Source organism: Neoarius graeffei, chromosome 26 (assembly GCF_027579695.1).
Source record: "Neoarius graeffei isolate fNeoGra1 chromosome 26, fNeoGra1.pri, whole genome shotgun sequence".
NCBI lineage: Eukaryota > Metazoa > Chordata > Actinopteri > Siluriformes > Ariidae > Neoarius > Neoarius graeffei.
This window is the reverse complement of record NC_083594.1, coordinates 29,614,129-29,641,536: the sequence shown is the minus strand read 5'-3', so window position 1 is coordinate 29,641,536 and position 27,408 is coordinate 29,614,129. Positions and strand designations below refer to the sequence as shown.

General features: G+C 44.5%; 1 protein-coding gene across 1 annotated transcript in view; it reads right to left on the bottom strand.

Annotated features, from left to right (window-relative positions):
- Positions 1-308: 308 nt before the first annotated feature.
- The window catches only part of myg1 (myg1 exonuclease), a 213,705-nt gene continuing 186,605 nt past the window's right edge, over positions 309-27,408 (bottom strand). The window contains exon 7 of the mRNA XM_060910257.1: positions 309-703. Coding sequence (XP_060766240.1) covers positions 523-703 — 181 coding nt within the window. The 3' untranslated portion in view covers positions 309-522. The remainder of the gene's footprint in view (positions 704-27,408) is intronic.

The following is a 27,408-nucleotide window of genomic DNA, read 5'->3' as shown; positions in this document are numbered from 1 at the left end:
TTAAGATATGAAACTACACTCAGCTGCACTCAATATATTAGGTATACTGTACCTGTCTTGAAACTACACTTAGTGGCCATGTATTCAATTCTATCTACCATATAGATGCACTTCATAGATATACAATAAATTGAACTCTCTGGTCCTATGGACAACTTCATCAAACACCAGGAATAAACAATAATTGTAATGATAATGTCAAAGGTCTTTAATGATTTAAACTGCAACCTATTGCCATTTTTAAAATTCTAATGAGCCTTGAAATGGAATACTAGTTACACAACATTACTTATTACATACTTCAAATTCAAATTAACAGTAACAACTTTTGTATCATCTAGAAAGCTTTAAAAAAAAAGGTCACAAAAACAAATGTTGAGATCGCGTCTTGCGATTTTATTTGTACCAACATAAAAATATGGAACATGCACATTAGACTATATTTCATTATTACAAAAGAAATGTTGGTTAAGCGAACAGAAATGAGACTTAGCAATAAAGCAAGGGTGTCTTAGCAACAATTTACATTGTTCTCTGATCTGTAAGATGTTGCAAAGTTCTTCTAGCCATCTCGAGAACACCCTCCTTGGTTTTGTTTCCCCCAATGAAGCCACTGGCATGAACAAAGATACAATCAGGGATTCCAGTGAATTGGGACAAGGCATAGTCCCTAAGCCCACGCCATTCCTCCAGCAGCGACAGCCTGTATAATGAGTGGATAAATAAAAAACTGATGAATTATAGGACAAATATCAGAATCCTTTCATTATAGTGACAATTCAATAGAAAAATTTATTACATAGGAATTATAAAATTATGTAGATTATATGGCCAAAAGTGTGCAGACACCTGACCATCACATCTACTTGTGGGCCTTTCCCAAACTGTTGCCAAATTCACAGAAAAAAAGTTTGATGCCCACAATTTTCTAGAATGTCTTTGTACACTATCCACAAAAGGTCACAACTCTGACCTTTCCCATAATTCATTGTTGTGTCATAGCGGAAGCCAGTGTCTTTCTTCTGCTCCACTGTGTTGACATTTGTAGCTAACGCTAACTGCTAGGTAGGTCAAAGATGACTAAAAGATGATTATGCAGATCTGATTTTCTGATGTGCCCTAGGGATAATACGATCAGAGTGCTCCATCCGTCTACCCTCATGGAGTCCTGCAGTCATGCAGCAGCTATCATCTGGAAAGTAGGCTATGTCAGAGTAGAACGACTATCATTTTATTGGTTTACTAATAATGTAGTGTATATACTGTAAGTCGCTTTGGACAAAAGCATCTGCCAAATATCATAACGATAACCATCTTGGGTCGAGAGCTTCACCGGCGAAGCTCGACAGGTTTAGAATGAGTAGGTCATGTATTTAGATAAATACCTCATCTCATCTCATTATCTCAAGCCGCTTTATCCTGTTCTATAGGGTCGCAGGCAAGCTGGAGCCTATCCCAGCTGACTACGGGCGAAAGGCAGGGCACACCCTGGACAAGTCGCCAGGTCATCACAGGGCTGACACATAGACACAGACAACCATTCACACCTACGGTCAATTTAGAGTCACCAGTTAACCTAACCTGCATGTCTTTGGACTGTGGGGGAAACCAGAGCACCCGGAGGAAACCCACGCGGACACGGGGAGAACATGCAAACTCCGCACAGAAAGGCCCTCGTCGGCCACAGGGCTCAAACCCAGACCTTCTTGCTGCGAGGCGACAGCACTAACCACTACACCACCATACCGCCCTAGATAAATATCTTCATGAGTTTTTCATCATACAAGCATGATAAACATATCGATAGAAACTTTATACTATACACTTTCCTATGCGGCGGCACGGTGGTGTAGTGGTTAGCGCTGTCGCCTCACAGCAAGAAGGTCCTGGGTTCGAGCCCCGGGGCTGGCGAGGGCCTTTCTGTGTGGAGTTTGCATGTTCTCCCCGTGTCCGCGTGGGTTTCCTCCGGGTGCTCCGGTTTCTCCCACAGTCCAAAGACATGCAGGTTAGGTTAACTGGTGACTCTAAATTGACCGTAGGTGTGAATGTGAGTGTGAATGGTTGTCTGTGTCTATGTGTCAGCCCTGTGATGACCTGGCGACTTGTCCAGGGTGTACCCCGCCTCTCGCCCGTAGTCAGCTGGGATAGGCTCCAGCTTGCCTGCGACCCTGTAGAAGGATAAAGCGGCTAGAGATAATGAGATGAGATGAGACTTTCCTATGCGCCCACTACCAAATAATATTATAGTTTTTAAATTTTAAGTTTTTGAACCTGGCGACTTGTCCAGGGTGTACCCCGCCTTTCGCCCGTAGTCAGCTGGGATAGGCTCCAGCTTGCCTGCGACCCTGTAGAACAGGATAAAGTGGCTTGAGATAATGAAAAAAATGAAAATGAAATTACCTAAATTAGATGAAACATAAAACTTGGTCACCTTAGTCACACCAGAGTCAGAACGCTAAGCGCCCACTTATGCATTCCTAAAAGACATTGTAATGGCATGATAATCACGTTCACTCTTTCGGTTTCGAATTATTTCTCTTTCACGGTGGGAATGCCCACCGTAAACAGGATAAAATCTGTTGACATAGTTTAGGCTATTTGGAGGTAAAACTTTTGAGATGGCACATGGATTTTATGCGCTTCGGATGATTCAGGACAGCAATTCAATTAATGATTCAGGACAGCGATTCAATTCAATCTTGAGAACTGCGACACTGATGATGAGTGGTACCCCCCCCCTTTTAAAAAATACTTCGACTCGATCCAGCTAAAGATCAACTTGAGTAAGTGTAAATATTTCTTCTATTTCTGATGAGCATATCGGTTGCGTGCGCTGTAGTGCATACACAGAAAAAATGACATAGCAATTTTTCCAGAGTTAAAAGTATTTTCCTCAAAAATAGTTAATTTTGCTCTATTTTGAGTTCGGAGAGTAACATTTGGAGCTGGAGTGGAAGAAAAGTTACAGAGTAACTGTGTAACAGAGTTGGTTGTGGCTCTGAACTGAGTAAAATAGTACAAGAGTTAATTTCAAGATGCACTGAATAGAGTCGAATACCAAAATAAAATCAAATACCAGATAAATGAAGCTGTTGTAAAAAGAAGTTTTAGAACTGTTTTGGAATGTGTGAAAAACATTACCTTACTCATTGTGACTTGACCTGATGAAATTAAGAGTTGACTTGATGTGATTAAAAGTTGGCAGTGGGAGGGGTTTTCACTCTTCTCATTGAATGGAATGGAAATTTTTACCCTTCTCATTGAATACCCCTCCCACTGCCAACCCTTTATCCCAAAACAATAGGACATACATTTTTTTGATGGCCAGTTAATTATCCAAATCAGTGGAGCAGATTTAAGTTTGTGCTTGATACATTCCCAAGACTGAACAGAAATAACACCTCAAGTGACCAAAATGGTTCATCACAATGGGTAAGGTAATGTTTTTTCACACATTCCAACACAGTTCTAAAAATTATTTTCCAACATCTTCATTAATCTTTTTTTAAAGTACAATCGTATAGTATACATACTACAGAGATATTACTGTAGCTGAACTTGTGCTGAATACAAAAAAAGGTCATATGACTTTGAAAATACTGCTAAGATTTGTTGAAATTGACAAAATCAGAGCATGCCAAAATCATTAGAGTGCCAGGAAATACCCTCAGATCCCAGAGGGTTAACCATAAGCACATACGGTAGATCTAGTCTAATAGAACTCCAGCCTACTGTACCGTGATGTCTCTTGTATAGGTTCAAGAAGCAAAAGCTAGGTCAGAGAAGCATAGGCTAACCATTTTAATGCAGATGTAAATGCTGTCAAACTTTGGAAACAATAAACATACCATACATAAATAATTCCTTGACTATGTATTTGTCCAGGCTTCTTCAACTATCATGACCATTCCAGATATTGGATGGTATTTGTAAGCTATCTGTTTACACTAGTACTTCAGCACTGGCCACTCTTGGATTCTCTTGGCTACCTAGACTACATGCACTTATTGTTAGTCACTTTGAACAAAAACGCCAGCTAAATGACTGTAATGTAGTGTAATGTTTGAATAATGTACAATATCTAAACAACAATTACACAGAATTAATGTTGATTCAGGTCCAAAATGCAGTGGTTAGTGGAAAGACAGGAATCGCATGTACAGATAAGCAGTGTATGGTGCTGGACAACATGTCTTGCAAGTCCGTTTGTGCTCAAAACAGATACCATTCATAAGATCTTTAAGCTTTCACGAGTTGTTTGTGCACCCGATGATGGCACACACTGAACCAGAAAAAGACACAATTAAAAAAAAAAAAAAAGACATTATCCTCTGACTAAAACATGGTTGTTGTAGCTAGCTCTGCTTGGCTACATCCGGCTCCCTCAGCTTCAGCTGCTTGGATAAACTGAAACTCAAAGCCCGACATCCAGGAGAGGCAAGTGTCATGGCAACCCCCAATGTCTCTCACAGGAAAGCCGTGGACAGGATTAAGGATTCCCTTCCCAGGAATTAAGGGGCTCAAACCTGCTCCAGTATGACAGTGTCCCTTTGCACAATTTGAGGTTTATAAAGACATGGTTTGTCAAGATTGGTGTGGAAGAACTCAAGTGGCCTGCACAGAGTCCTGACCTCAACCCCACTAAACAGTTTTGGGATGAATTGGAACAATGACTGCATGCTAAGCCTTGATGTTCTTCAACATCAGTTCCTGACCTCACTAATGCACTTTTGGCAGAATGGACACAAATCTCCACAGCCATGCTCCAAAATCTAGCAGAAAGCTTTCCCAGAAAAGTGGACAGTGTTATCATTTAATCTATAATCAGATGTTCAACAAACACGTATGGGTGTGACTTAGTCAGGTGTCCACACATTTTTTTGGAATATAGCGTATCCATCAGTACACACTGATATTGTGGGGCTGAACTACAATAAAAATGTTACTTTTTTTGAACATTCTTTATTTGAGATTATGCATATAAAAATAACACAAAACAATGCACTGAAAACAAAACACAACAGACAAGGAACAATTGGTATCTCAGCAAACCTACAAACCCAATTCAAGATCTACTTCACAAATGGACATCCCACAAAACTAAGCCTTGGATAGGGGGAAGAAAGTACACCCGACAGGAGACCTCCACAAAACAACAAAAACCACCTTATTTCTCACGACCAGCTGTTACCAATTCATCTATCTGTCCATCCAAAATGAGAAATGACAAGGGCCCACAAAACCAAATACATATCCATTTTTACATGAAGTTTTGTGGTCATCTTCTCCATTAAATAAACATTCTTTAGTCTCTCTCGCCGTTGTTGAAGGGTGGGAGGCAGAGGCTTGAGCCAGGACAGGGTTATCATTTTCCTAGCCACAAGTAAGAGAATCTGTAATAGTTGGACTTTCCTCTTCCCTATATCTTCCCCTGGAGTCAAACCCAGTATTATAATGGATTCAGTGGTAAATTTATTTTCAGAATGTTTTGAATTTCTGCTTGGATCCCTCGCCAAAATGGAATCAATATCGGGCAATCCCAGAAAATGTGAGTGCGGTCCCCGATCTGTTTACATTTCCTCCAGCATAAATTTGAATTATTTGTCATTTTGATGTAGTGGAAGGTGTCTTGAAGTATCTCATTCTTAATTTCCAATTGAAATCCTTCCACACTGGACTATGAGTGATTTTATGACCCTGTCCACACACCACCTCCCACTCTTCATCTTCAATAACAACATTCATTTCCAGTTCCCATTTTTCCTTTATATCTAAAGAGTTTCCTGAAAAATGTGTTTGTAAATGTTTGTATATATATTAGATACTATCTTCCTCTTACCATTCTCCTCGATACATTTTACCAGAAAATTTTCTAAAGGTGATGGTTGTTTCAAAGCGTTCCATTCAGTGTGCGACAAAAAATAATCCCTTAATTGTAAATACCTATAGAAATCCTTAGAGCACAATCCATATTTATCTTGTAGTTGCTTAAATGATTTAAGTGTTTCTCCCTCAAACATCTGGTTTATGGTTATTAGTCCTTTCCCTGCCCAGATCTGGAACCCAGCATCCAACTTATTTGGCAAAAAATCAACAATCTTAGCTATTGTTACTGCACGTGATATTGTTAAAGGTGCACCTATTTTTTTTCCCCTCACCAGAGACCAAACCCTGTGGGTACAAATAATCCATTCATTATCAATTTTTAAATCTCTCCATTTTTTTGTTCCATAAATGGCATCGTCTCAAGAGGTACTAGCGGGCACGCATGGCTCTCTAAACCAATCCAGTTCATTTCCTCGTCATGAACAACCCATTCAACCATACTACGTAGTTGCGCCGCCCAATAGTATAACTTCAAAATTAGGCAAGCTAAGACCGCCTTTTCCCTTTGGGCTAAATAGCAACTTCTGTCTAATTCTAGGCTTTCGCTTTTGCCAAATAAAAGCTGAAATCATTTTCTCATCTCATCTCATTATCTCTAGCTGCTTTATCCTGTTCTACAGGGTCGCTTTTCAAGCTAAAGCTTGAAAAGCTTGTATATCCATTCACCCGCACTTTTGACATGGGTCCTGAATATAATACCCCAATCCAACTGATGAAATCTGGATGGAATCCCATTTTTTCCAATGTGTTTTCCAAATACAGTACTTCCAATCCACCCTATCAAATGCTTTTTCAGCATCTAGGCTGAGAAGCATTGAGGGTTCCTGTTTTTTGTTTCACCACTGAAATCACATTTAGAATTCTCCTAATATTGTTTATCCCTTGACGACCTGGTATAAACCCAGTTTGGTCTGGTTTGATTATTGTATTTATACACTTTTGAATATGCTTTGCCAATATTGTGGTTAAAATTTTCGCATCGCAGCAGAGCAAACTTATTGGTCTGTAAGAGGAACAGTTTGTAGGGTCTTTGCCTTCTTTGGGGATTATGGATATTATTGCTTCAGACCAAGATTTTGGAGGGTCATTCTTTGTAAGGGCATAATTAAATACTCTTTGTAAGAGGGGCGTAACCTCACCTTGAAAACGCTTATAGAATCCACCTGGGTATCCATCTACTCCCGGCGCCTTATTGTTCTTTAGATTTTTTTAGGGTTTCCTCAATTTCCTTTCTTGTGATTGGTTCTCTCATTGCTTTGGAATCACTTTCAATTAATTTGGGTAACTTAATTTTTTCTAATACGATTTTATTCTTCTCCATTTTGTTGTCTGATCCCTTTGAGTCATAAAGTGTCTCATAGTAGACAGAAAAAGCTTCAACTATGTCTTTAGGGTGGGACAGTGTTTTTTTAGTAACAGGATTCACTATCCTTGCCACCATGTGATCTGCTTGTGCCTTGCGCAGTTGAAATGCTAATAGCCTGCTGACCCCATTTCCTGCTTCATAATATTTTTGGTTGGCAAAACATAATGCACCCTCCGCCTTGTGTGTCAATAAATCATTTAAATGTTTGTCTGTGCAGGCTAAGAGACTTCAAAATATTCTCGTCATTTGTCTTTTTATGCTCCATTTCTAACTCCTTTATGAGTTTTTCAAATTTTCCTTGTTCATTATCACAATCTTTTTTAATTTTGGATGACAGAGCAATCAATTTCCCCCTCAGCACAACTTTTGCCGCTTCCCATAAGATGGATACTGAAAATTCTCCATTATCATTGTGTTCCATATATTCGTTCCAATCTTTTTTTTTTTTAATACTTTGAATTATCTCTGGATGATTCAGAAGTGAAACATTCATTCTCCATTGTTTAGGTTGTTTTTCATTCGCTAAATTTATTGACAACCACTGGACCATGATCTGATATTGTTATGGGTTCAATATGGCAGTCTATAACTTTATAGGCATCTCTTTTTTTTGCCATTTTTTTTGTAAATCACTTTTTATTGGTTTTCAGCAACACAACATAATCAACATACACAAACCTGAACAACGACAAGAACAGAATAACATAATTGGAACCCCCCTCCCCCCCAAAGGAGGAAAAAAAAGGGAAAATATTACTCATATAGAGACACTTGCACAAATTAAACTAATATGGACACAAAAATAAATAGAAATAATTACACATATCTACATGCACAAGATTCACATTACATTCACATTACCAACATCTCTCTCACCTCCTTTACTCTCACAGACTCCACCTCACCATATATCAAATTTATGTCACAATCCAGACATGGCTTATTGTTTACATGAAAACCCATCAGTATAGCTACTCCAATCAACTACCTAGTATGAAATTCATGTATGGACCCCATATTTTCATAAATACCTCCTCCCTATTGTTCAGCCTAAAAATCAATTGTTCATAGCTAGCTATTTTGGTCATTTCTCCCATCCATTCATTAAATGGGATAACACTTTTTGACTTCCAGTGTCTGAGAACAATCCTACATAAGGGCCACCCTACACCACTGAGTTTGCTGGGATAATAACTCTATTCCCTCTGTTATTATGCCTAGAATACATAAAGCGGGGCTCTGAGATAAATCTGTCCTGAGTACTTTGTTGATAATATTATTCTTTCCCATAGGTTTTGTGTCATTTCACATTCATACAGCATGTGTAAAAGCGTTCCTCTACTCCTCTCACATCTCCAGCAAATCTCAGATTCATAGAGCTTTAATCTTGCCATCTTACAAGGAGTCCAATACATCCTATGTATGATTTTATACGTAATTAAGCGGGTCTGCACCTCTCTAGATGTCTTATACCAGGATCCGATTATTTCCTTCCATTTCTCCAGAATTATCTCACCCTGTAAATCTGTCTCCCATGCTCTCTTGAGACCCTCTAGTTTAGGTGGGTGAGATTGCCTCATAAGACTATAATATCTAGATGCCCCACCTCTCTTCCCCTGATCTCCCTGAACTAGTCTTTGTAGCTCTGTTTGAGGCAATAGGGGGAGTTTCCTTTGAGCAGACATTATACAGCTTCTTAATTGCAAATATTTCCAAAAGTCTCATCTAGGGATTCTATATTTAGTTACCATTTGTTCAAAACCCATAAAATTATCACCCTCGAAAACATCTCCAATAAAAGTAATCCCTGCTTCAGCCCATGATTTCCAGTAAAGAGTTTTTTACCCACTTTCAGTAGTTTGTTATGCCATAAAGACGACTTTCTAGTAAAAAACGGGTTAAGACCAATAAGATGATGTGATGCTTGCCAGGTTTCTCCTGCAAACAACAATAATGGATTCCGAGTTGGAATTTCTCCCCCGTTTTGTGAAATAAAAGCCAATAATCGGATTGGTTCAGTGAGTTCTTTTTCAATCGAGACCCAACCCGGAACTTGGTCCTCTGCAATATTTATTTTGGCCAATTGATTAAGAGAGGGCGGCACGGTGGTGTAGTGGTTAGCACTGTCGCCTCACAGCAAGAAGGTCCGGGTTCGAACCCCGTGGCCGGTGAGGGCCTTTCTGTGCGGAGTTTGCATGTTCTCCCTGTGCCCGTGTGGGTTTCCTCCGGGTGCTCCGGTTTCCCCCACAGTCCAAAGACATGCAGGTTAGGTTAACTGGTGACTCTAAATTGACCGTAGGTGTGAATGTGAATGGTTGTCTGTGTCTATGTGTCAGCCTTGTGATGACCTGGCAACTTGTCCAGGGTGTACCCTGCCTTTCGCCCGTAGTCAGCTGGGATAGGCTCCAGCTTGCCTGTGACCCTGTAGAACAGGATAAAGCGGCTAGAGATAATGAGATGAGATGATTAAGAGAGAAGGCATAGTGGTACCAGTCCACTCTTGGCAGGTTGAGGCCTCCATCCTCCTTTGCAGCACACATTTTAATTCTATTTAAACGGGGTCTTTTACCTCCCCACAAAAAGGTAGCTACCCCTGCATTAAATCTTTTAAGTAGTAGGGGAGGGAAGCTCATGGGTAATAAATATATGATATAATTCAGTTGTGGAACAACCATCATTTTAAGAATATTTATTTTTCCCAGCAAAGATAACCCTATTTTAGCCCAGTTTTGCAGAGTGTTCTCGATTTTCAGAAGTAGGGGGAGAATGTTCTCAGTCATTATGTCTTTTAAACCTGGTGTAAGCTTTATCCCTAGATACACTAAACCCGAAGGAAGCCATTTAAACTGCCAGTTCTGTCTAATGCTAGGTGGGCATAACCTAGACAGAGGCATTGCCTCTGATTTTCCCCAATTTATTTTGTAACCTGAGATATGGAAGAAAGTATCAATAAAAGACAAAATTTGAGGGACAGCCGTTTCTGGATTTGAGGTCAGTAACAAAATATCATCCGCATACAAAAATAATTTATGTTCCATCTTTCCCGCTTGGATACCCTTGATATTTGTGTTATTCCTAATGGCAGCTGCTAAGGGTTCTAATGCCAATGCAAAAATTAAGGGACTCAAGGGGCAGCCCTGTCTTGTATCCCGGTGCAGAGGGAAATATGGGGATACCCTTCCATTTGTTAACACTGAGGCCTTAGGGTTACAATATAGAAGTCCAACCCATTTTATAAATAAGGAGCCTAATCCCAACCTAAATAGCGTCCTGAACAAGTACCTCCACTCCACTCTATCAAACGCTTTCTCAGCGTCGAGAGAGAAAGTAACCACAGGATCAAGGCTATTCCTTACTTGCCAAATTAAATGAAGTAACCTACGAACATTATCCACTGAGGACCTTCCTCGAATAAAACCAACTTGGTCTGGATGTATAAGACTAGGCATACGTGCCTCCAGTCTCATAGCTAGTATCTTATAGGCATCTCTTTTTAACACACACAAAAAAAATCTATTCTGGAGTAACTTTTGTGAACCTTTTTTTTCAAAGTATAATCACACTCGTTGGTGTGTTTTTGACGCCATATACCTACCATCCCCAGTTCCTCAATCACATTGTGCAATACCTTAGTTTTCTGTAGTATAGGTCCCTGTTTAAAAGGATGTTTTATTTGTGTACATGTTCTATTTTTTTTTTTTACTAGTACTGTCTTGCCTGTGGTGCAGACTAGCACAAAGTAAAACAGTTGCCCTGTAAGACAAAGCTCATAGGTTCAGTTCTGTAGCTCTCAGTTCTGCCATGATTAGTTTGTACCCAGTTCTCTGTTGTTAGTTTAGAGCAGTGAAGCCCCTGCAGTAGTTCTCAGTTCAGTTTATGACCTTGCACTTTAGAAGCCAGGCAAACACAATGAACCCAAATGTCTTTCCATTTGCCAGTTGGGTTTTATTCCTTAATGGCATCAATTCTTTGCATCATCGTAAGATGTAACAGAGTGTAGAATTGAAACCTTGCTTTCAATTTAAAACTACAGGTTGCGGATGCAAACACTGAATGAAGTACATTTTGGGTAACAATCTATTGTTCAAGCTAGAAACTTAATCTTGACAAAATGTAATATGACGTGTAACATGAAAATGAATGTTTTGTTTCTTGAAGAACAGTTGTGTTCTATTTTTTATTGTGGTGATACCTTTATTAGTATGTTGTGTGGAAGGATAATGTCTGGGTGTGGTAACTAGTACATTTATGAATTAGTTGGTATACTTCAAGTTGTAGTAGCCCATAGTGTCAGGGCAAGGGGGATGAAAGACCTGTGGAGGTATCATGGAATGATAACTTTGCTGCAGCGAAGGATCTGTGAAGACTGAAATTAAAAATAGAGTGAAAGAATAAAGAATTACAGTAATGCTATGAGTTGTAAAGCTAGATATGATGTAAATATAGGCATTATTAGGTTGAGAAGGGTGTAGTATGGAGGCTTGTGTATTTGCAGAAAATATTTCCAAATTGCAGAACAAAATTTTGACATTCTGCAATATTGCAGAACACTGGAAAAAAGCATTTCGACCACTGTACCCGTAACCAAAATGTAGCGCCCCTTCTCGTCTTCGTACATGTTCTCTGAAGTAAAACCTAGTGATCTATGACACAGAATTGCAACTCCTCTTTTTTTACCCTTTTCACATGAAGCACTGAAAACCTGCCCTGCCCATTCCCTCCTAAGCTTTTTGTGTTCTACGTATATCATGAAGTTGGGTCTCCTGAAGTAACATGATTGAACAGTTCAATCTTTTCAACTGGTTCATAATTTTCTCTCTCTTTATGGGATGATTAACTCCATTTATATTGTAACTCACTACTGTCAACTTGTCCATTTTTGTAACTTAAAGTATTTTTATAGAAACCTGTTGTTTTAATACTCTGATAGTATTTTTTCATTCAACTGTACCATAATAACTGAGATCAAGATAAAATTATAAGCCGTAGCTACCTTGATGATATTGTTTGCCAAGAGACACATAACATTCTTAACAAAGAGATAGAATTATTTTTTTGAACATGAAAAACAACTATGAACTTCCAATACTCCCGTGGATTGCCCCTGAAATGAAAATGAACAGAGTCTTAACCTTACAAACAGACTCCGGGGATCTCCACTCCCGATCTTCACTGGGCAGAGAGAAAGGTCTCTCTGGGTAGAGTGCACAAAGTGCAATAGCGACGGTCCACCAGGTTGTCCCAGAGATGTGCTCATGTCGCCTCGATAGCAAAGTTCGCCTCATATTAGATGGTAATCATAACTCCCATCCCACCCTGACCCTAATATTCAGCTTATTTTCTTATGATAATACTACAGCCTGAATCAATAACCAATCAGTAATTTACGATAAACGATGGTCCTGTTTCATTTCAGCGTGTCCCCGTTTTAACCTTATTCCTAGCAGGACCAATCTCTTAGTGCCTCTTTCCTTTTCTTCTTCCTCACAAGTCCAGTCTCATAGTGACTCTTTCTTTCTGTTGCTATTATTTATTATTATTATTATTTTTGATCATCACCAGTCGAGTCTCCAAGTGTTTTTTGTCATCATTCGTCACAGGTCTAATCTTATGGTGTTTTCATCTTTACTCACAACCAGTGACTCTCACCTCTCTGATATCACCCTGAATGATGGCTCTGATCTCCACTGGATTCAGCTGTTGGTTCTTCCTCCTGTTCTGCTGTATTATCCATCCCTCTCGTGTTAGCTCCCTTTCCAATATTTCTCGGTCCTCCATTGCTGTTTCAATGGCAAGTTCTTTCAATGTTGACTGTGCCTCCAGGAGTGAGGGGAACAGTTTTGTGCCACCATCCAAGAAGAGTCTTAGCTGGGCTAGGTATGGAGACTGAGCTCTGATGTTCTTTTCTTTTAACTTTTTAATAACATCTCTGACTTTCTTCCTTTTCCTCTGCAGGCCGGGCAAGTAGTCATGGTCAAAATAAATCGTATGCTCTTGGAACTGAACATTTCTCTGCTTCCAAGCCTGCAGCAGCACCTTTTGTTTCACATTAAAGTCCAGAAACCGAGCTATAATGGATCTCGGTGGTGCAGCTGCGGCTTTGGGCTTCGGACCAAGCGCTCTGTCCGCTCTCTCTAGTTTAATGTCGACTTCTCCTTGAAACTCTAATGAAGTACTCAGAAAGTCTGTTAAAAAAGATACCATGTCATCCTTCTCCGCGCCCGTTGGAACTCCATACAGCCTGATGTTGTTGCGGCAGAGTCTGTTTTCCATGTCATCACATTTGGCAGTGAGATTAGCCTCTATCTGCAACAGGTAGGCCAGTGCCCTCTTCTGCCATATACTTCAGTCTTCCCTTGCACTTACTCTTCTCTCGGCGTCGGTCAATCTTCTGTCTAGCCTCTCAATTTGTTGTTTTAATTCCTCCATGGATGACTCCACTTGGTAGAGAGAGGTTTTCAAATCCCGAAAGGAGTCACTGTTCTCATGTCGAAGTTTCCTCAGCTCCACTAGCATCGCCGATTTCCCGCCAGCGTTGCTGGCTGATTTCAGCGGTGTAGATTCGGCTAACGTTAGCTGCTTGGAAGCTGTTATAAAGTCATCATTTTTACCGACTGTAACACTCCCTACGTGTGGGTGGAGCACTGAGGACGGCAGGACAGAGATCAGGTTTGGGAAAAGGCTTTATTGCCACACTTTTCAGTGAACAATCGTTACGGTGACTAGACAGACACACACACACAGCCAGCGTCTAGTCCGGAGATCCCCTCTGCTCTCACTCTCCCTCCTTAAATAGGGCGCGGTCACTGGGAAGACACACACAAACACAGGTTAATTGTTCTCAGGTGTCGTGATTCTGCCACTTACCTTCCCTGACTCCGCCCTCCTGTCACCGACCGGCGCTTGACCACGCCCCCGCTGCCACATACCCCCACCGCCCGACTCAGGCCGGGCGCCCGTCCGGCCTGCAGCCGACTCCCCCCCCCCTTGACGGGAGAGGAAGTCCGCCACGACCATCTGCGCCCCCGGCCTGTGGACCACCTTGAAATTAAAGGGTTGGAGCGCCAGATACCAACGGGTGATCCGCGCGTTGGAATCTTTCATGCGGTGGAGCCACTGGAGGGGCGCGTGGTCCGAACAGAGGGTGAAAGAGCGCCCCAGCAGGTAGTACCGGAGGGCGAGGACCGCCCATTTGATCGCCAGGCACTCCTTTTCAATCGTGCTGTAGCGCCCCTCACGCACTGACAGCTTCCGGCTGATGTATAAGACCGGGCGATCCTCCCCCTCCACCTGCTGGGACAAAACGGCCCCCAGCCCTCTGTCCGACGCATCCGTCTGTAACATAAAAGGGAGAGAGAAGTCAGGGGAGTGTAAAAGTGGCCCCCCACACAGTGCAGCCTTTACCTCCGAGAAAGCCCGCTGGCACTGCTCCGTCCACTGGACCGGATCTGGCGCCCCCTTTTTAGTGAGGTCAGTCAGCGGGCTGGTGACGTCCGAATAATTAGGTATAAACCTACGATAGTAGCCAGCCAGCCCCAGGAACTGTCTCACCCCCTTTTTGGTCTTGGGCCTCGGGCAGGCCGCAATCGCTGCTGTCTTATTAATTTGGGGACGCACCTGCCCGTTGCCCAAGTGGAAGCCCAGATACCGTACTTCCACCCGCCCAATCGCACACTTCTTTGGGTTGGCAGTGAGCCCCGCCCGTCTCAGCGACCTAAGGACGGCCCTCAGGTGTTGCAGGTGCCGCTGCCAGTCGTTACTATAAACGATAATGTCGTCCAGGTAGGCGGCCGCATAGGTGGCGTGGGGCCGGAGGACCCGGTCCATCAGCCGCTGAAACGTAGCGGGCGCCCCAAACAGCCCAAACGGAAGTGTGACGAACTGGTGTAAGCCAAACGGTGTGGAAAAGGCCGTTTTCTCCCGGGATAATGGAGTCAAGGGGATCTGCCAATATCCCTTCGTTAAATCCAGTGTCGAGTAGAAGCGAGCCGTGCCTAGTCGATCGAGCAGCTCATCAACACGAGGCATTGGGTATGCGTCAAATTTAGACACCGCGTTGACTTTTCTATAGTCCACACAGAACCGGACCGAGCCGTCGGCCTTGGGAACCAAGACCACCGGGCTGCTCCAGTCGCTGTGGGACTCCTCGACGATGCCCATTTCGAGCATGGCCTGAAGTTCTTCCCGAACCACCTTTTTTTTGTGTTCGGGTAGTCTATAAGGGCGGCTACGCACTACCACCCCCGGGGGTGTCTCTATGTGGTGTTCTATGAGGTTAGTGCGACCGGGCAGGGGCGAGAACACATCCGAAAACTCGGCCTGCAACTGGGCGACCTCCGTGAGCTGGGTCGGGGAGAGGTGGTCTCCACAGGGGACCGGAGAGGTACGTGATGCCAAACTCTCTTTTTGAACCTCCGGCCCCAGCTCCGCCTTCTCCGGAACTACCGACACCAACGCCACGGGGACCTCCTCGTTCCAGAGTTTGAGCAGATTGAGGTGGTAAATCTGTGGCGCCCCACCCCTGTCTGTTCGCCTCACCTCATAGTCGACGTCCCCGACTCGCCGTGTGACCTCAAAGGGTCCTTGCCACTTGGCGATTAATTTGGAGCTCGACGTGGGCAAGAGTACGAGTACTTTATCTCCCGGTGTGAACTCTCTAAGGCGCGTACCCTTGTTGTACAGGCGGGCTTGCCGTTCCTGGGCCTGCCGCAAGTTCTCCTGAGTTAGGTGGGTGAGCGTGTGGAGTTTTGCGCGCAGGTCCATAACGTACTGAATTTCATTCTTACTTTGTGAAGGTCCCTCCTCCCAATTTTCCCGCAGCACGTCCAGGATGCCGCGCGGCTTACGCCCATATAATAATTCGAACGGGGAGAACCCCGTGGAGGCTTGAGGGACCTCTCGCACTGAGAACAGCAAGGGTTCGAGCCACTTATCCCAATTACGTGCGTCCTCACTTACGAATTTCTTAATGATATTTTTGAGGGTGCGGTTGAACCGTTCTACTAAACCGTCCGTTTGTGGGTGATATACACTGGTGCGGATCGGCTTAATCCCCAATAACCCATACAGTTCGCGCAGTGTTCGTGACATAAACGTAGTGCCTTGATCAGTCAGAATCTCTTTCGGGATTCCAACTCGGGAGATGACGCGGAAGAGTGCCTCTGCAATACTGCGTGCTGAGATATTGCGCAGAGGCACTGCTTCCGGGTATCGCGTTGCATAGTCCACTAGAACTAATATAAAGCGGTACCCTCGTGCTGACCGATCTAATGGCCCGACGAGATCCATCCGAATTCTTTCAAACGGGGTCTCGATTAACGGTAGAGGGCGCAATGGCGCTTTTGGAATGGCTGCTGGGTTTACTAACTGGCATTCGCGGCATGCCGTACACCACCTACGGACATCGCCGCGAATCCCCGGCCAATAGAAACGGGCCATTATTCGGGCTAGTGTTTTATCCTGCCCTAAGTGTCCAGCCATGGGATTAAAGTGAGCCGCCTGGAATACCAATTCCCGGCGGCTTTTTGGAATCAAAAGCTGCGTGACTCGCTCCTTAGTTTGAGTGTCCTGCGTCACTCGGTATAATCTATCCTTCATAATCGCGAAGTAGGGGAAGGACGGGGTGGCATTCGGCTGGAGCGTTTGACCATCGATTACTCTCACTTGGTCAAACGCATGCCGCAGAGTCTCGTCTCGCGACTGCTCTAATGGGAAATCCGTGAGGGAATCCCCAATAGAGAGAGGAGGGGCCGGCGGCTCCTCACTCTGACGCGGAGATGACGTAGACGGCTCTGTGACAGCTGCTCCCGCCAAAGCGACACCGGGACCTCCCCCTGTCAAATGGCAGGACCCACTCTCGACTAGGCGTGTCATTAAACCCCGAAATCCCGGCCAATCCGTCCCCAAAATTAACGAGTGGGTAAGGCGAGGATTAACCGCCGCCTTCACTATAAATTTTTCCCCTCTGAAAATAATGTGAACCGACACCAAAGGGTAGCTGTGAACATCCCCGTGCACACACAACACCTTCACCCCCTGTGCTCCCCCCAATGCCTCGTTTTGAACCAGGCTTTGGCGAATTGAGGTCTGATTACAACCAGAATCCACCAACGCCTGATATGTAGCCCCTTGGATACTCACCGGTATGCGATACGCTCCGGCCCGATCGAGGGCGGCCTCTGGCGCGTCGGGGATCCGAACCACCGCGCCCACTTCCATTGCTGTGCACTGCTCATGAAGGTGGCCCGGCTCCCCGCAGCGCCAGCAAACCGGCCCGGACTTTCCCTCTGCACCGGTGATCTGGGGCTCACTCACCTGAGATGGGGGAGAGACAGACACAGAAGGGAGACACGGGAGGGCACCGCGGGTGCGGCGGGCCGGCTGGGGTGGAGCCGGCCCCCGCCTCCGCGGTGGGGGAATGGGGCAGGGACGGGACACAGGAGGAGAGGGAGAGAGAGAGAGAGAAGAGGAGAGAAGAGACGATGCCATCTGCTGTCCTGCCGCCGGGACAGCCGCCAGATGATCCTCCGCCAGCTCGACTGCCTGATCCAGCGACGCCGGGCGGTGGCACTGGACCCACTCCGCGGTTCCGGCTGGTAAGCGGGCGACGAACTGTTCCAGTACCACCTGGTCGACGATTCCCTCGGCGTCGCGATTGTTGGCCCTCAGCCACCGCCAGCAGGCGTCCCGGAGCTGCTGGCCGAACGCGAACGGCCGGCCGACTTCCTCCAGTCGCAGCGCGCGGAAGCGCTGGCGCTGTTGCTCCGGTGTGCGCCCCACGCGCTGGAGGACGGCCCGGCGGAGGTCCGCGTAGGCCAGCCGGCGGTCGGCGGGGAGCTGTAGCGCGGCCAGCTGCGCCTCTCCCGTGAGCAGGGGGAGGAGGCGCGCCGCGCGCTGCTCGATCGGCCACCCCGAGGCTTCGGCGACCTGTTCGAACAACGTGATGAACGCCTCGGGGTCGTCCTGCGGGCCCATCTTGGTGACAATGAGGGGAGACGGGCCCGCGGCCGGAGCGCTGGTGGACCCCGCCGACGCGAGAAGATGCCGGAACGCCTCGCGATCTTCCTGCTGGGCCAGCACCAGGGCTTCGAAGCGCTGCTCCTGCTCCTTTCGGAGAGTGACGAGTGCCTGGTGCTGGCTTTGCTGAGCCGTGGCGAGGGCGTGGACCAGATCGGTGAACGGGGAGGATTCCATGGGGCTGCTGGTTTGGTGCTCCACGTCCCGGGTTTCGGCACCACTGTAACACTCCCTACGTGTGGGTGGAGCACTGAGGACGGCAGGACAGAGATCAGGTTTGGGAAAAGGCTTTATTGCCACACTTTTCAGTGAACAATCGTTACGGTGACTAGACAGACACACACACACAGCCAGCGTCTAGTCCGGAGATCCCCTCTGCTCTCACTCTCCCTCCTTAAATAGGGCGCGGTCACTGGGAAGACACACACAAACACAGGTTAATTGTTCTCAGGTGTCGTGATTCTGCCACTTACCTTCCCTGACTCCGCCCTCCTGTCACCGACCGGCGCTTGACCACGCCCCCGCTGCCACACCGACTTTCAAGTCTTTCTTGCCTGTTTTCTGACTGGAACTCATTCCTTTAGCAACCTTTTCCTGCAGTCTGGTACTCATTTATCGTTTTTTGTTACTTTATCGGCTATTTATTAACGCGTCTGTCTACTCCATAGTGTCACCCGGAAGTCAAAATGTTACATTTTAATATGGTATTTCTTTTTCATTTTCTTAATACAATATATATGTATGGGCAAAAATTATTGTAAAAGAATTACCCAGATAAAATATTCCCAAAAGGAGTTAACTATCAACCTGGAAAATGAATGTAATGACCATACTGGTTAAAGGAGTATGCTCTTCATGCTTGCCCATAAATAATCAACTAAAGCCTCACTCTCAACCCACCATAAGTGTTTTGGACACGCACGGGTTGCAGGGTTTGATAGCTCGTAGCCGTGCCGCAGGGTCGCGGTGAACCTGGGGGAAAGTTTGGGGGAAGAGTACGGGCAAAGTACTTGTCAAGTACAGGTTGCACGCCTGACTTCCTCGAGGTGTGGGAAAAACCACACCGTTAGTGCGTGGAAAGCCTATGTCTGATGGACGTGATCAGTGCGTGTTCAGTGAGTGTGTAGTGCGTGTGACTTGCATTTTACCAGTTTCCTGCGCTACAAGTACGAGCCACCCTTGTGAAGCATGTGTGACGCATGTGATTAGCATGTTACAATCACTCAACTTGTGTGTGATGCAAGTCAGGAGTGGGTATGAAACCAGTGTGTCTGCAGCATTCTGCATCTGTCTTTTGACTGAAGAACATTGGATATTTTGTAGGAAAAATTTATAAATTTTCAGTTTAAAGGTTTAGAAAATGGGACCCAAGAAGAAGCAAGCAAAAGTGAAGTAACCCAGCCTGAAACAGCAGAGGGGGAGGAGGAGGAAGAATTTGATGATGGTAGCAGCACCAGCAAGCCCTGCACGGACAGGGAGAAGTATGCCTTCAAGCCAGCAGAAGCCACAGCACCCCGCCAGAGGTATTTTCACAGGTAAATACACATGCTTTAAACATTCATTTCAGTATCTATATGCTTATGTAATTAATATTATATTTGCTGATTTTCAAGCATGTTTCAGCTAACGATGCCCAGAAGTGAGGACATTGCAAGCCTGTCATTGCATCGCTGTCAGGCCATTGTGCCATGCTCAGTGATAAGGACAAGGACATCCCGACACCCCATCCCACCATTCAGCAGGAGTAGGAGCAGGACAGTATCTCGAAGTCAGTGTCAAAGTGTGTTTGAGTGCTCAAACTATTGGGCTATTTAGTTGGCATTTTTTACAATGTAATAAAATGTGTTATTCCCTTATACTCATGTTTTATTATTTGACGTTTGCATGATAAATTAACATATACTCGAATAAAAACAGCAAATGAGGTGGTCTTCCCTTCTACAATGCTACAAGCTACATGATCGGTTCCTTGGTTCCTCCCCAATATATATACCCAGAGTCTTGCCCCTCATGTCGCGTGCGCCACACATGCCACACATAGGAGTAGAAAGTGAGATATACTTCTGTCTTGCAGGCTGCACAAACAGCAAGTGTGGAATACTTGTGTAGTACTTCTGAGGCATGTCACTAGTACAATGACCGTGTGTCGCTCGTGCGTCTTACTGTCATCACAAAAAGCCCCTACTAGCCGTGCTGCTGACTTGGTTCAGGCGTACAAAAGGAGCAGTCCCATACATAGTGTATGCATTCTTGATTTGTCGCAAGACCTGTAGAATTTGCATGTGCAGGACCAAGTCTCCACAGCCAGTCTGCAACCTTCTACGGCGCTGAGAACACACAAGTGTCGTGCAAGTCTCAAGCATAGTTTTGCCAAATTTTTTACCGTAGACCACCCATAGTAGCACGTACAGTGGGTTGTGAGTGAGGCTTAAGTCCCTGCTTAGCACTGCCTATATGTGTACAGTCATAGGAAAAAGAATGTACACCATCTTTCAATTCTATATTTTATTAGAGCCTAAATAGCAATTGTATGGTCCTCACCAACTTCTGTAAACAACCAACCTCAGGTGACAAAAAGAATATATTTCAATATTTCCTATCCATCTTGGGAAGCAGGTCCTTCAGTGCCATGGCACCCAAGCTCTGGAATTCTCTCCCTCAATCTCTCTCTTACTGCTCTTCTTTCTCAAACTTCAAATCTGATTTAAAGACTTTTCTTTTCCATGAATACTTCTCTTCCTCCTCCTCTGTTTAGTCTAGCAATTTTCCCCCCGTAAAGCAACCTTGGGTCTGTGAAAGGCGCTATGTAAATTAAACTACTCCTTCTTCTAGTCATTTTTTCCAAAAAGTAAACCAACATTCAGAAACCTGGTGGAGGGGAGGGGAACATATAATTCAGGAACATGTATTCGGGGGTGGATGACTACATATTGAAATCTGGCTCGCTTTATATAGAATAGAAAGAGGTTGTAGATTCTTTTTCCTAAGACTGTACATACATAGGCAGTGCTAAGCAGGGACTTAAGCCTCACTCACAACCCACCATACACTCTCCATCCAGCCACTAAAAGAGGTCATTGTTGAAGAATGGAAAAAGATTGATGTTGCAAAATGTCGCCAACTTGTTCATTCCATGCCTAGAAGACTTGCTGCGGTCATTAAAAATCATGGAGGCCATACAAAGTACTAGATATAGTAGTTTTTGTTGTGGGGTGTACTCATTTTTGCACCACCCTAATTTGAGTAAAACTGAAAAACGTGTAATCCAAGTTTATATTATTAACCTTACTTTCACGTTACAAGTTAAACAGATGTTATCTTAAACTTTGTCTTTTCAACATTTTGGAAATTGTGTTCATTGAGATATTGTTTAAAATATTACTTTTCAAAGGGGGTGTACTAATTTACGCTGAGCACTGTATACACACACACGAATAATAAATCACCGTGGGTGGCATGGTGGTGTAGTGGTTAGCACAGTCGCCTCACAGCAAGAAGGTTCTGGGTTCAAACCCAGCAGCTGGCAAGGGCCTTTCTGTGTGGAGTTTGCATGTTATCCCCGTGTCTGCGTGGGTTTCTTCCGGGTGCTCCGGTTTTCCCCACAGTCTAAAGACATGCGGTTAGGTTAATATGGGACAGCCTTGGGCTGAGGTGTCCTTGAGTGAGGCACCTAACTTCCAACTGCTCCCCGGACGATGTTAGTATGGCTGCCCACTCCTCTGGGTGTGTGTGTGTGCTCATTGCTCACGTGTGTGCGCATGTGTGTGTTCACTGCTTCAGTTGGGTTAAATGCAGAGAGGAAATTTCACAAGCAGGCATGCAAACTGGTCAGGGGTGAAAAAGGTGAGAAAGGTGCATGGACACACGGCACGCACGCAAAAGTACATTTTGTAGTCTACGTTACAAAAAAAATTGCAACCAGTGACATCTTGAATTTAATACAGTACAAAATAACTTTCCATAAACATGTCTTTATTGGACAACAATTCAATTCAAGTGGACGCTTTCTTTACAGCCATTTTATTTTTTTTTCTTTTTCGCCTGCACCAGAAGTTCACAGGCCCTCTTCCTGTGTTTAGCTGCGTGCCTCAGCCTGGCCTGCTTCTCCTGTGTGTGGATGCAATGATTTCCATCTTCTTCTTATGTATTTCTGTTTAGACGTGAGCCATCAAAGCATGGCTGCCCTTTTTCGCATAGTTTGTCCTTGTGGCAGAGGACACACCTGGCCAATCCCTGTCTGTCAGTTTTCTTAAAGACATCACCTATGTGAAATGACACCTCTTGTCCCTTCACGGATACCTTGACCTCCAGTTTAAGCCAGGCCCACTTCCAGCTGCATTTTATTTCAGCATCCAGCTTTTTAACAGCTGCAGCGTCCTCCTCCCCTAACACACTCATTCTGCAAGAATAATGTTTGTATTAGTGTAAGTGGTACATCAGTACTATTAACTGTAAACCACTCTCTTTACTGTGTTCAGAGATCACAGAAGCTAAAGCTGTACAACAGCCAAAAGTAATTGACTTTGAATGGTGACGAGCGACAAAAGCTACAGCAGCGACTAAACAACAATGGCAACAAAGCGACTTTACACTACAGCTTTAGTAGCTTCTGGTCTAAATACACAACAAGCCTTTCCTGACGTCTCCTCTCACGCTGAAAAAAAATTGCGCCGAGTCAATGGATGAAGGCAGAACAGTGTACAACATGAGACGGGCCAGTTTTCGCTATTTTTAGATGGCTCTCAGAACTATTACGTTTCAATGAATCAATAAATAACAATCCTGGAGACCAGTGTTTCTGTTACTTAGCGTTGACAACACAAGTTTGACACTAATTTCATTAAAATATCTAGCAAACAGGAGCAAATCATTTTCCACCGGAGCTTTACTAGCTCTCGCGGTGTTCAACGCAAGTTGTAGCGAACGGTAACTAAACCAAGAGTTCCCCAGTAACTTCAATACTACCAGAAAATATAAAAATAATTGGAACCATTACTTGTGCTTGTGCATTGCTTGCGATCTACAGCCAGAGCAAGCTAGAACAAGCGGTTGTCATGGGGATTTGAAAAGACGCTTGGTGCTTATTTTTAGGAGAAAAACATCCTGTCGGCTTTCTAGCTCTCGAAAAAAAACCTGTATTTGAAAACCATCCATTGTGAAGAGGGAATTTCTCTATACCACGCCACTGAGCTGATCATGTGTTCGTTTTCACATCTTTCATATCTGGCGACAGTAAGCTATAGCAGCTGGTATTTACATCTGTAGCCGTCTTATGGAACTAGCTAACGTGTTATGTCTTAAACTTGATTTCAGCACGTATGTTAAAACATATTAGACATAGTTACATTTATGTACACATTTCTGGCACTGTAAAAGACTTACCTCAACACGTAACAGCAACAAAATCCAATGACTTTTCCAGTTATTCACCCCCGAGCGCGCTGGAAACTGTTCCATTGGTATGTTCAGATCCAGTCGCGAGATGAGGTTGCCAGATCTCTCTATAAAAAGGTGACTTTACGGTCTGAATCTGTGGAATATTCGTAAGCGAGGACTGGCAACCAGCAGTGGGTTGCGCACCAGCTGATCAGAACTCCAATGGAAAAGAAGTGCGTGTTACTGTTTATCTCGATTGGCTGTAACCTTGTAAGTGAAATGTTTGGCAACAATAACGTTGTAGCCTGCCTACCCCCCCAAAAACTCTTTGGATCTACACGATTCATACAAGTGACCTATTTTGGGACCAAAACGGCGAATTTCGCCGTAAGGTGAGGAGTTTGCATGTGTGACAAGTGTGTGATGAATAAAGTTGTGCTTTCTTTCTTTCTTTTTCACTGGGTTCTCAAGAACCTTTTATCTCCATCACCCTTGGATTTGTTGCCAATTTGCAAAGCCGAGTTTTATGAACTACTCCTAGGATTTTTGGCCTATCTTCACAATTGTGGGGTCAAACTACGCAGGCGAGTGTCTATCAAAAACATGTTCAAATATGTAAACAATATGGCTGCCATGTGTCAATCAATTCTAGAAAGGCATGGCTTTGCATTAAATTCGAACCATATAGAGCAGGGGTTCTCAACCTTTTTTACAGTAAGGCCCACCTATTCATACTTGTAACGAGTCGGGGCCCATTAAAAAAGATCACCAATTATTTTGGCTCATCTATTCTACTAGATTCTAATAATCTATTGTAAAGTGTATTAATGGGATGCAGCATCACTCCCTGTTACAGATGGGAGCCCAGGAATTAAATACATGCAATAAAAAAACTTTTTAATTGTAGGTATTGTATTTAAAACTGTATGGATGTGCCAGAAGCCAACATAAAACCATGCAAGCAGGGCATTCTTATGCCGCTTTTCCACTACAAACGCGGCTGAGCCGTGCCGTGCCGAGTCGAGCTGAGTCGAGCTGAGCGGGGCTATTGAAGTTGCATTTCGACTACAACCGCGCTGAACCGTGCTGGCTGGAAGTGGGTGGACACATTGGGTGGAGTTAGCGAAAGTGGGTGGACGTCACGTGATGTCGTTAAGCAGCGCAAACAGTGACATCAGTGACAGTGGCGGAACAAGTCAGAGCCGGGCCGGGGGCGGGGCAAATGACCGGGCCCTTTATTAAAGCTTATCATAACATCATTTTAGGCTACAAAATGTCCGCAACTGCGGTGTTTACCAATTTCAACACTACCGGGTGCAACTATGTTATTTAGTACATCAAGTCCTTCAAACGAACATGTAACTCAGAAACAAAAAACATTAGGATACTGTACATGGCTCATAATAAAACAACAATAGCCTATACTGCGCACATTATTTGAAGGGCATACGAATGAGCGCTCAGAGGTTGCAACGGTGACAGGAAGAGTCAGAAATAAAAGGAGGGCGGTGCAAACCTCACTGAATGCACTGTGTTTACCAATTTCAACCCTCCGGGGTGCAACTATGTTATTTTGTACATTAAGTCCTTCAAACGAACATGTAACTCAAACAAAAAAACATTAGGCGACATACTGTACATGGCTCATAATAAAACATCAATAGCCTACTGCGCGCATTATTTGAAGGGCATACGACGAGCCTTGCGCTCCGCGAACTCGTCCACGATGCTCTGTATGTCACTGATTCAGTGAGCTTTTAAGCGGTAGTCTCACGACCCGGATAGTAAACAATAAACATGGAGGACATGGAGTCGTTAGTGTTGCTGGTCTTGGTGCTGTGGCTTGTTGTCACCGACAACGCCAACAGATACTGGCAAGAGCGTATAGATGAGGCGAGGCGCATAAGGCTTCAGAAATTCTCGTAATTAGGGCCCGAGCCCTACTGGGCGAAGGCGCTATTGTTCTTGTAAGAGTTCACTATTATTATTAGGGCCCGAGCCCTATAGGGCGAAGGCCCTATTGTTCTTGTAAGAGTTCACTATTATTAGGGCCCGAGCCCTATGGGCGAAGGCCCTATTGTTCTTGTAAGAGTTCACTATTATTAGGGCCCGAGCCCTATGGGCGAAGGCCCTATTGTTCTTGTAAGAGTTCACTATTATTATTAGGGCCCGAGCCCTATGGGCGAAGGCCCTATTGTTCTTGTAAGAGTTCACTATTCTTCTTCTTCTTCCGTCTTCTTCTTCTTCTTTATTTTTCTCCGCTGTTGGGCCATTTTCGGGGGGCTTGCCATGGGCGAAAACGCACGAAATTTGGCACCAGTTCCGAGAATTGCCACCGCTACTCAGAACCAGAAGCCCAAACTTGGCCGGGGCTCCGGGCCTCTATAGCGCCCCCTAAGTCGTTGTGATTTTGGCCTCCCGCATTAAGGTGCCTGGGTGCCATGTAGTTTGTAGTAGTGGCATGCCATTTGGTACGCATATGTATCTCACTAAGCCGGACAAAAATGTAATGCCAATGCATTAGCCACGCCCAACAGGAAGTGAGGTATTTTCACTTTTGTGCGAAATGCATGGCCACGAAGACGGCGCAACTCCTCCTAGACCGTTCATAGGAATGTCACCAAAATTGATACACATCATCTACAGACATGGCTGACAAAAGTTACTAAATACGTTTCACGTGGGATAAACCGTTCAGAAGTTATACGTCAATCAATTTTCGATGCAAAATTTTTCATGCTTAAAAATTCATAACAAATCTTCTGATTGCTCAATACTGCTCATACTTCACACGCAAATCACTCATTGGGCTTCTGACATGTTACCCAATTTCTGTGATATTTCGCCACTGGGGGCGCTATTTTTGGGCAAAAGTTCCATTCTTTCCTCAAATTTGGTCAAACTTCACGGCCACCCTCTTACTACCTCCCATGTCATGTATACCACATTTTGGAAATTTTCATCCATGGGGGGCGCTGTTTTTGGCCGTCGCAATTGCTCCAAAACGGGTTTTTGGTAAATAATTCCATAATGCTTTTCCTTCACACCACTACCTTGTGACAGTACGTTGCTGTTGTAGACACTTATTTTTCCAACTCATAATCGCTCATGTACAGCATAGCGCCACCTACTGACATGGGAAAAACCTAAAAATTTATTCTTCAAAAATCTATATCTCATCTTCTATTTACTCTATTGTCATCAAACTTCATACGCAAACTCTTCATAGCTCACCTGACATCTACACCAAATTTTGTGCACTTTCGCCCCTGGGGGTGCTGGTTATGGCAAAAATGATATTGCAGCTTCTGATCTGTCAAACTTGCCTAGCAAACTCTTTACAGGACCCTTATTGGGGCGCTTGCCATGGTCGACAACGCACGAAATTTGGCTCCTTTTTCTTAGACTGCCGCCGCTACTGAGAACCAGAAGCCCAGATCCAGGCGGGCCTCAGGGCCTCTATAGCGCCCCCTAACTCGTTGTGATTTTGGCCTCCCGCATTAAGGTGCCTGGTTGCCATGTAGTTTGTAGTAGTGGCATGGCATTTGGTACGCATATGTATCTCACTAAGCCGGACAAAAATGTAATGCCAATGCGTTAGCCACGCCCAACAGGAAGTGAGGTAATTTCACTTTTGTGCGAAATGCATGGCCACGGACACGGCGCAACTCCTCCTAGACCGTTCATAGGAATGTCACCAAAATTGATACACATGATCTACAGACATGGCTGACAAAAGTTTCTAAATACGTTTCACGTGGCAT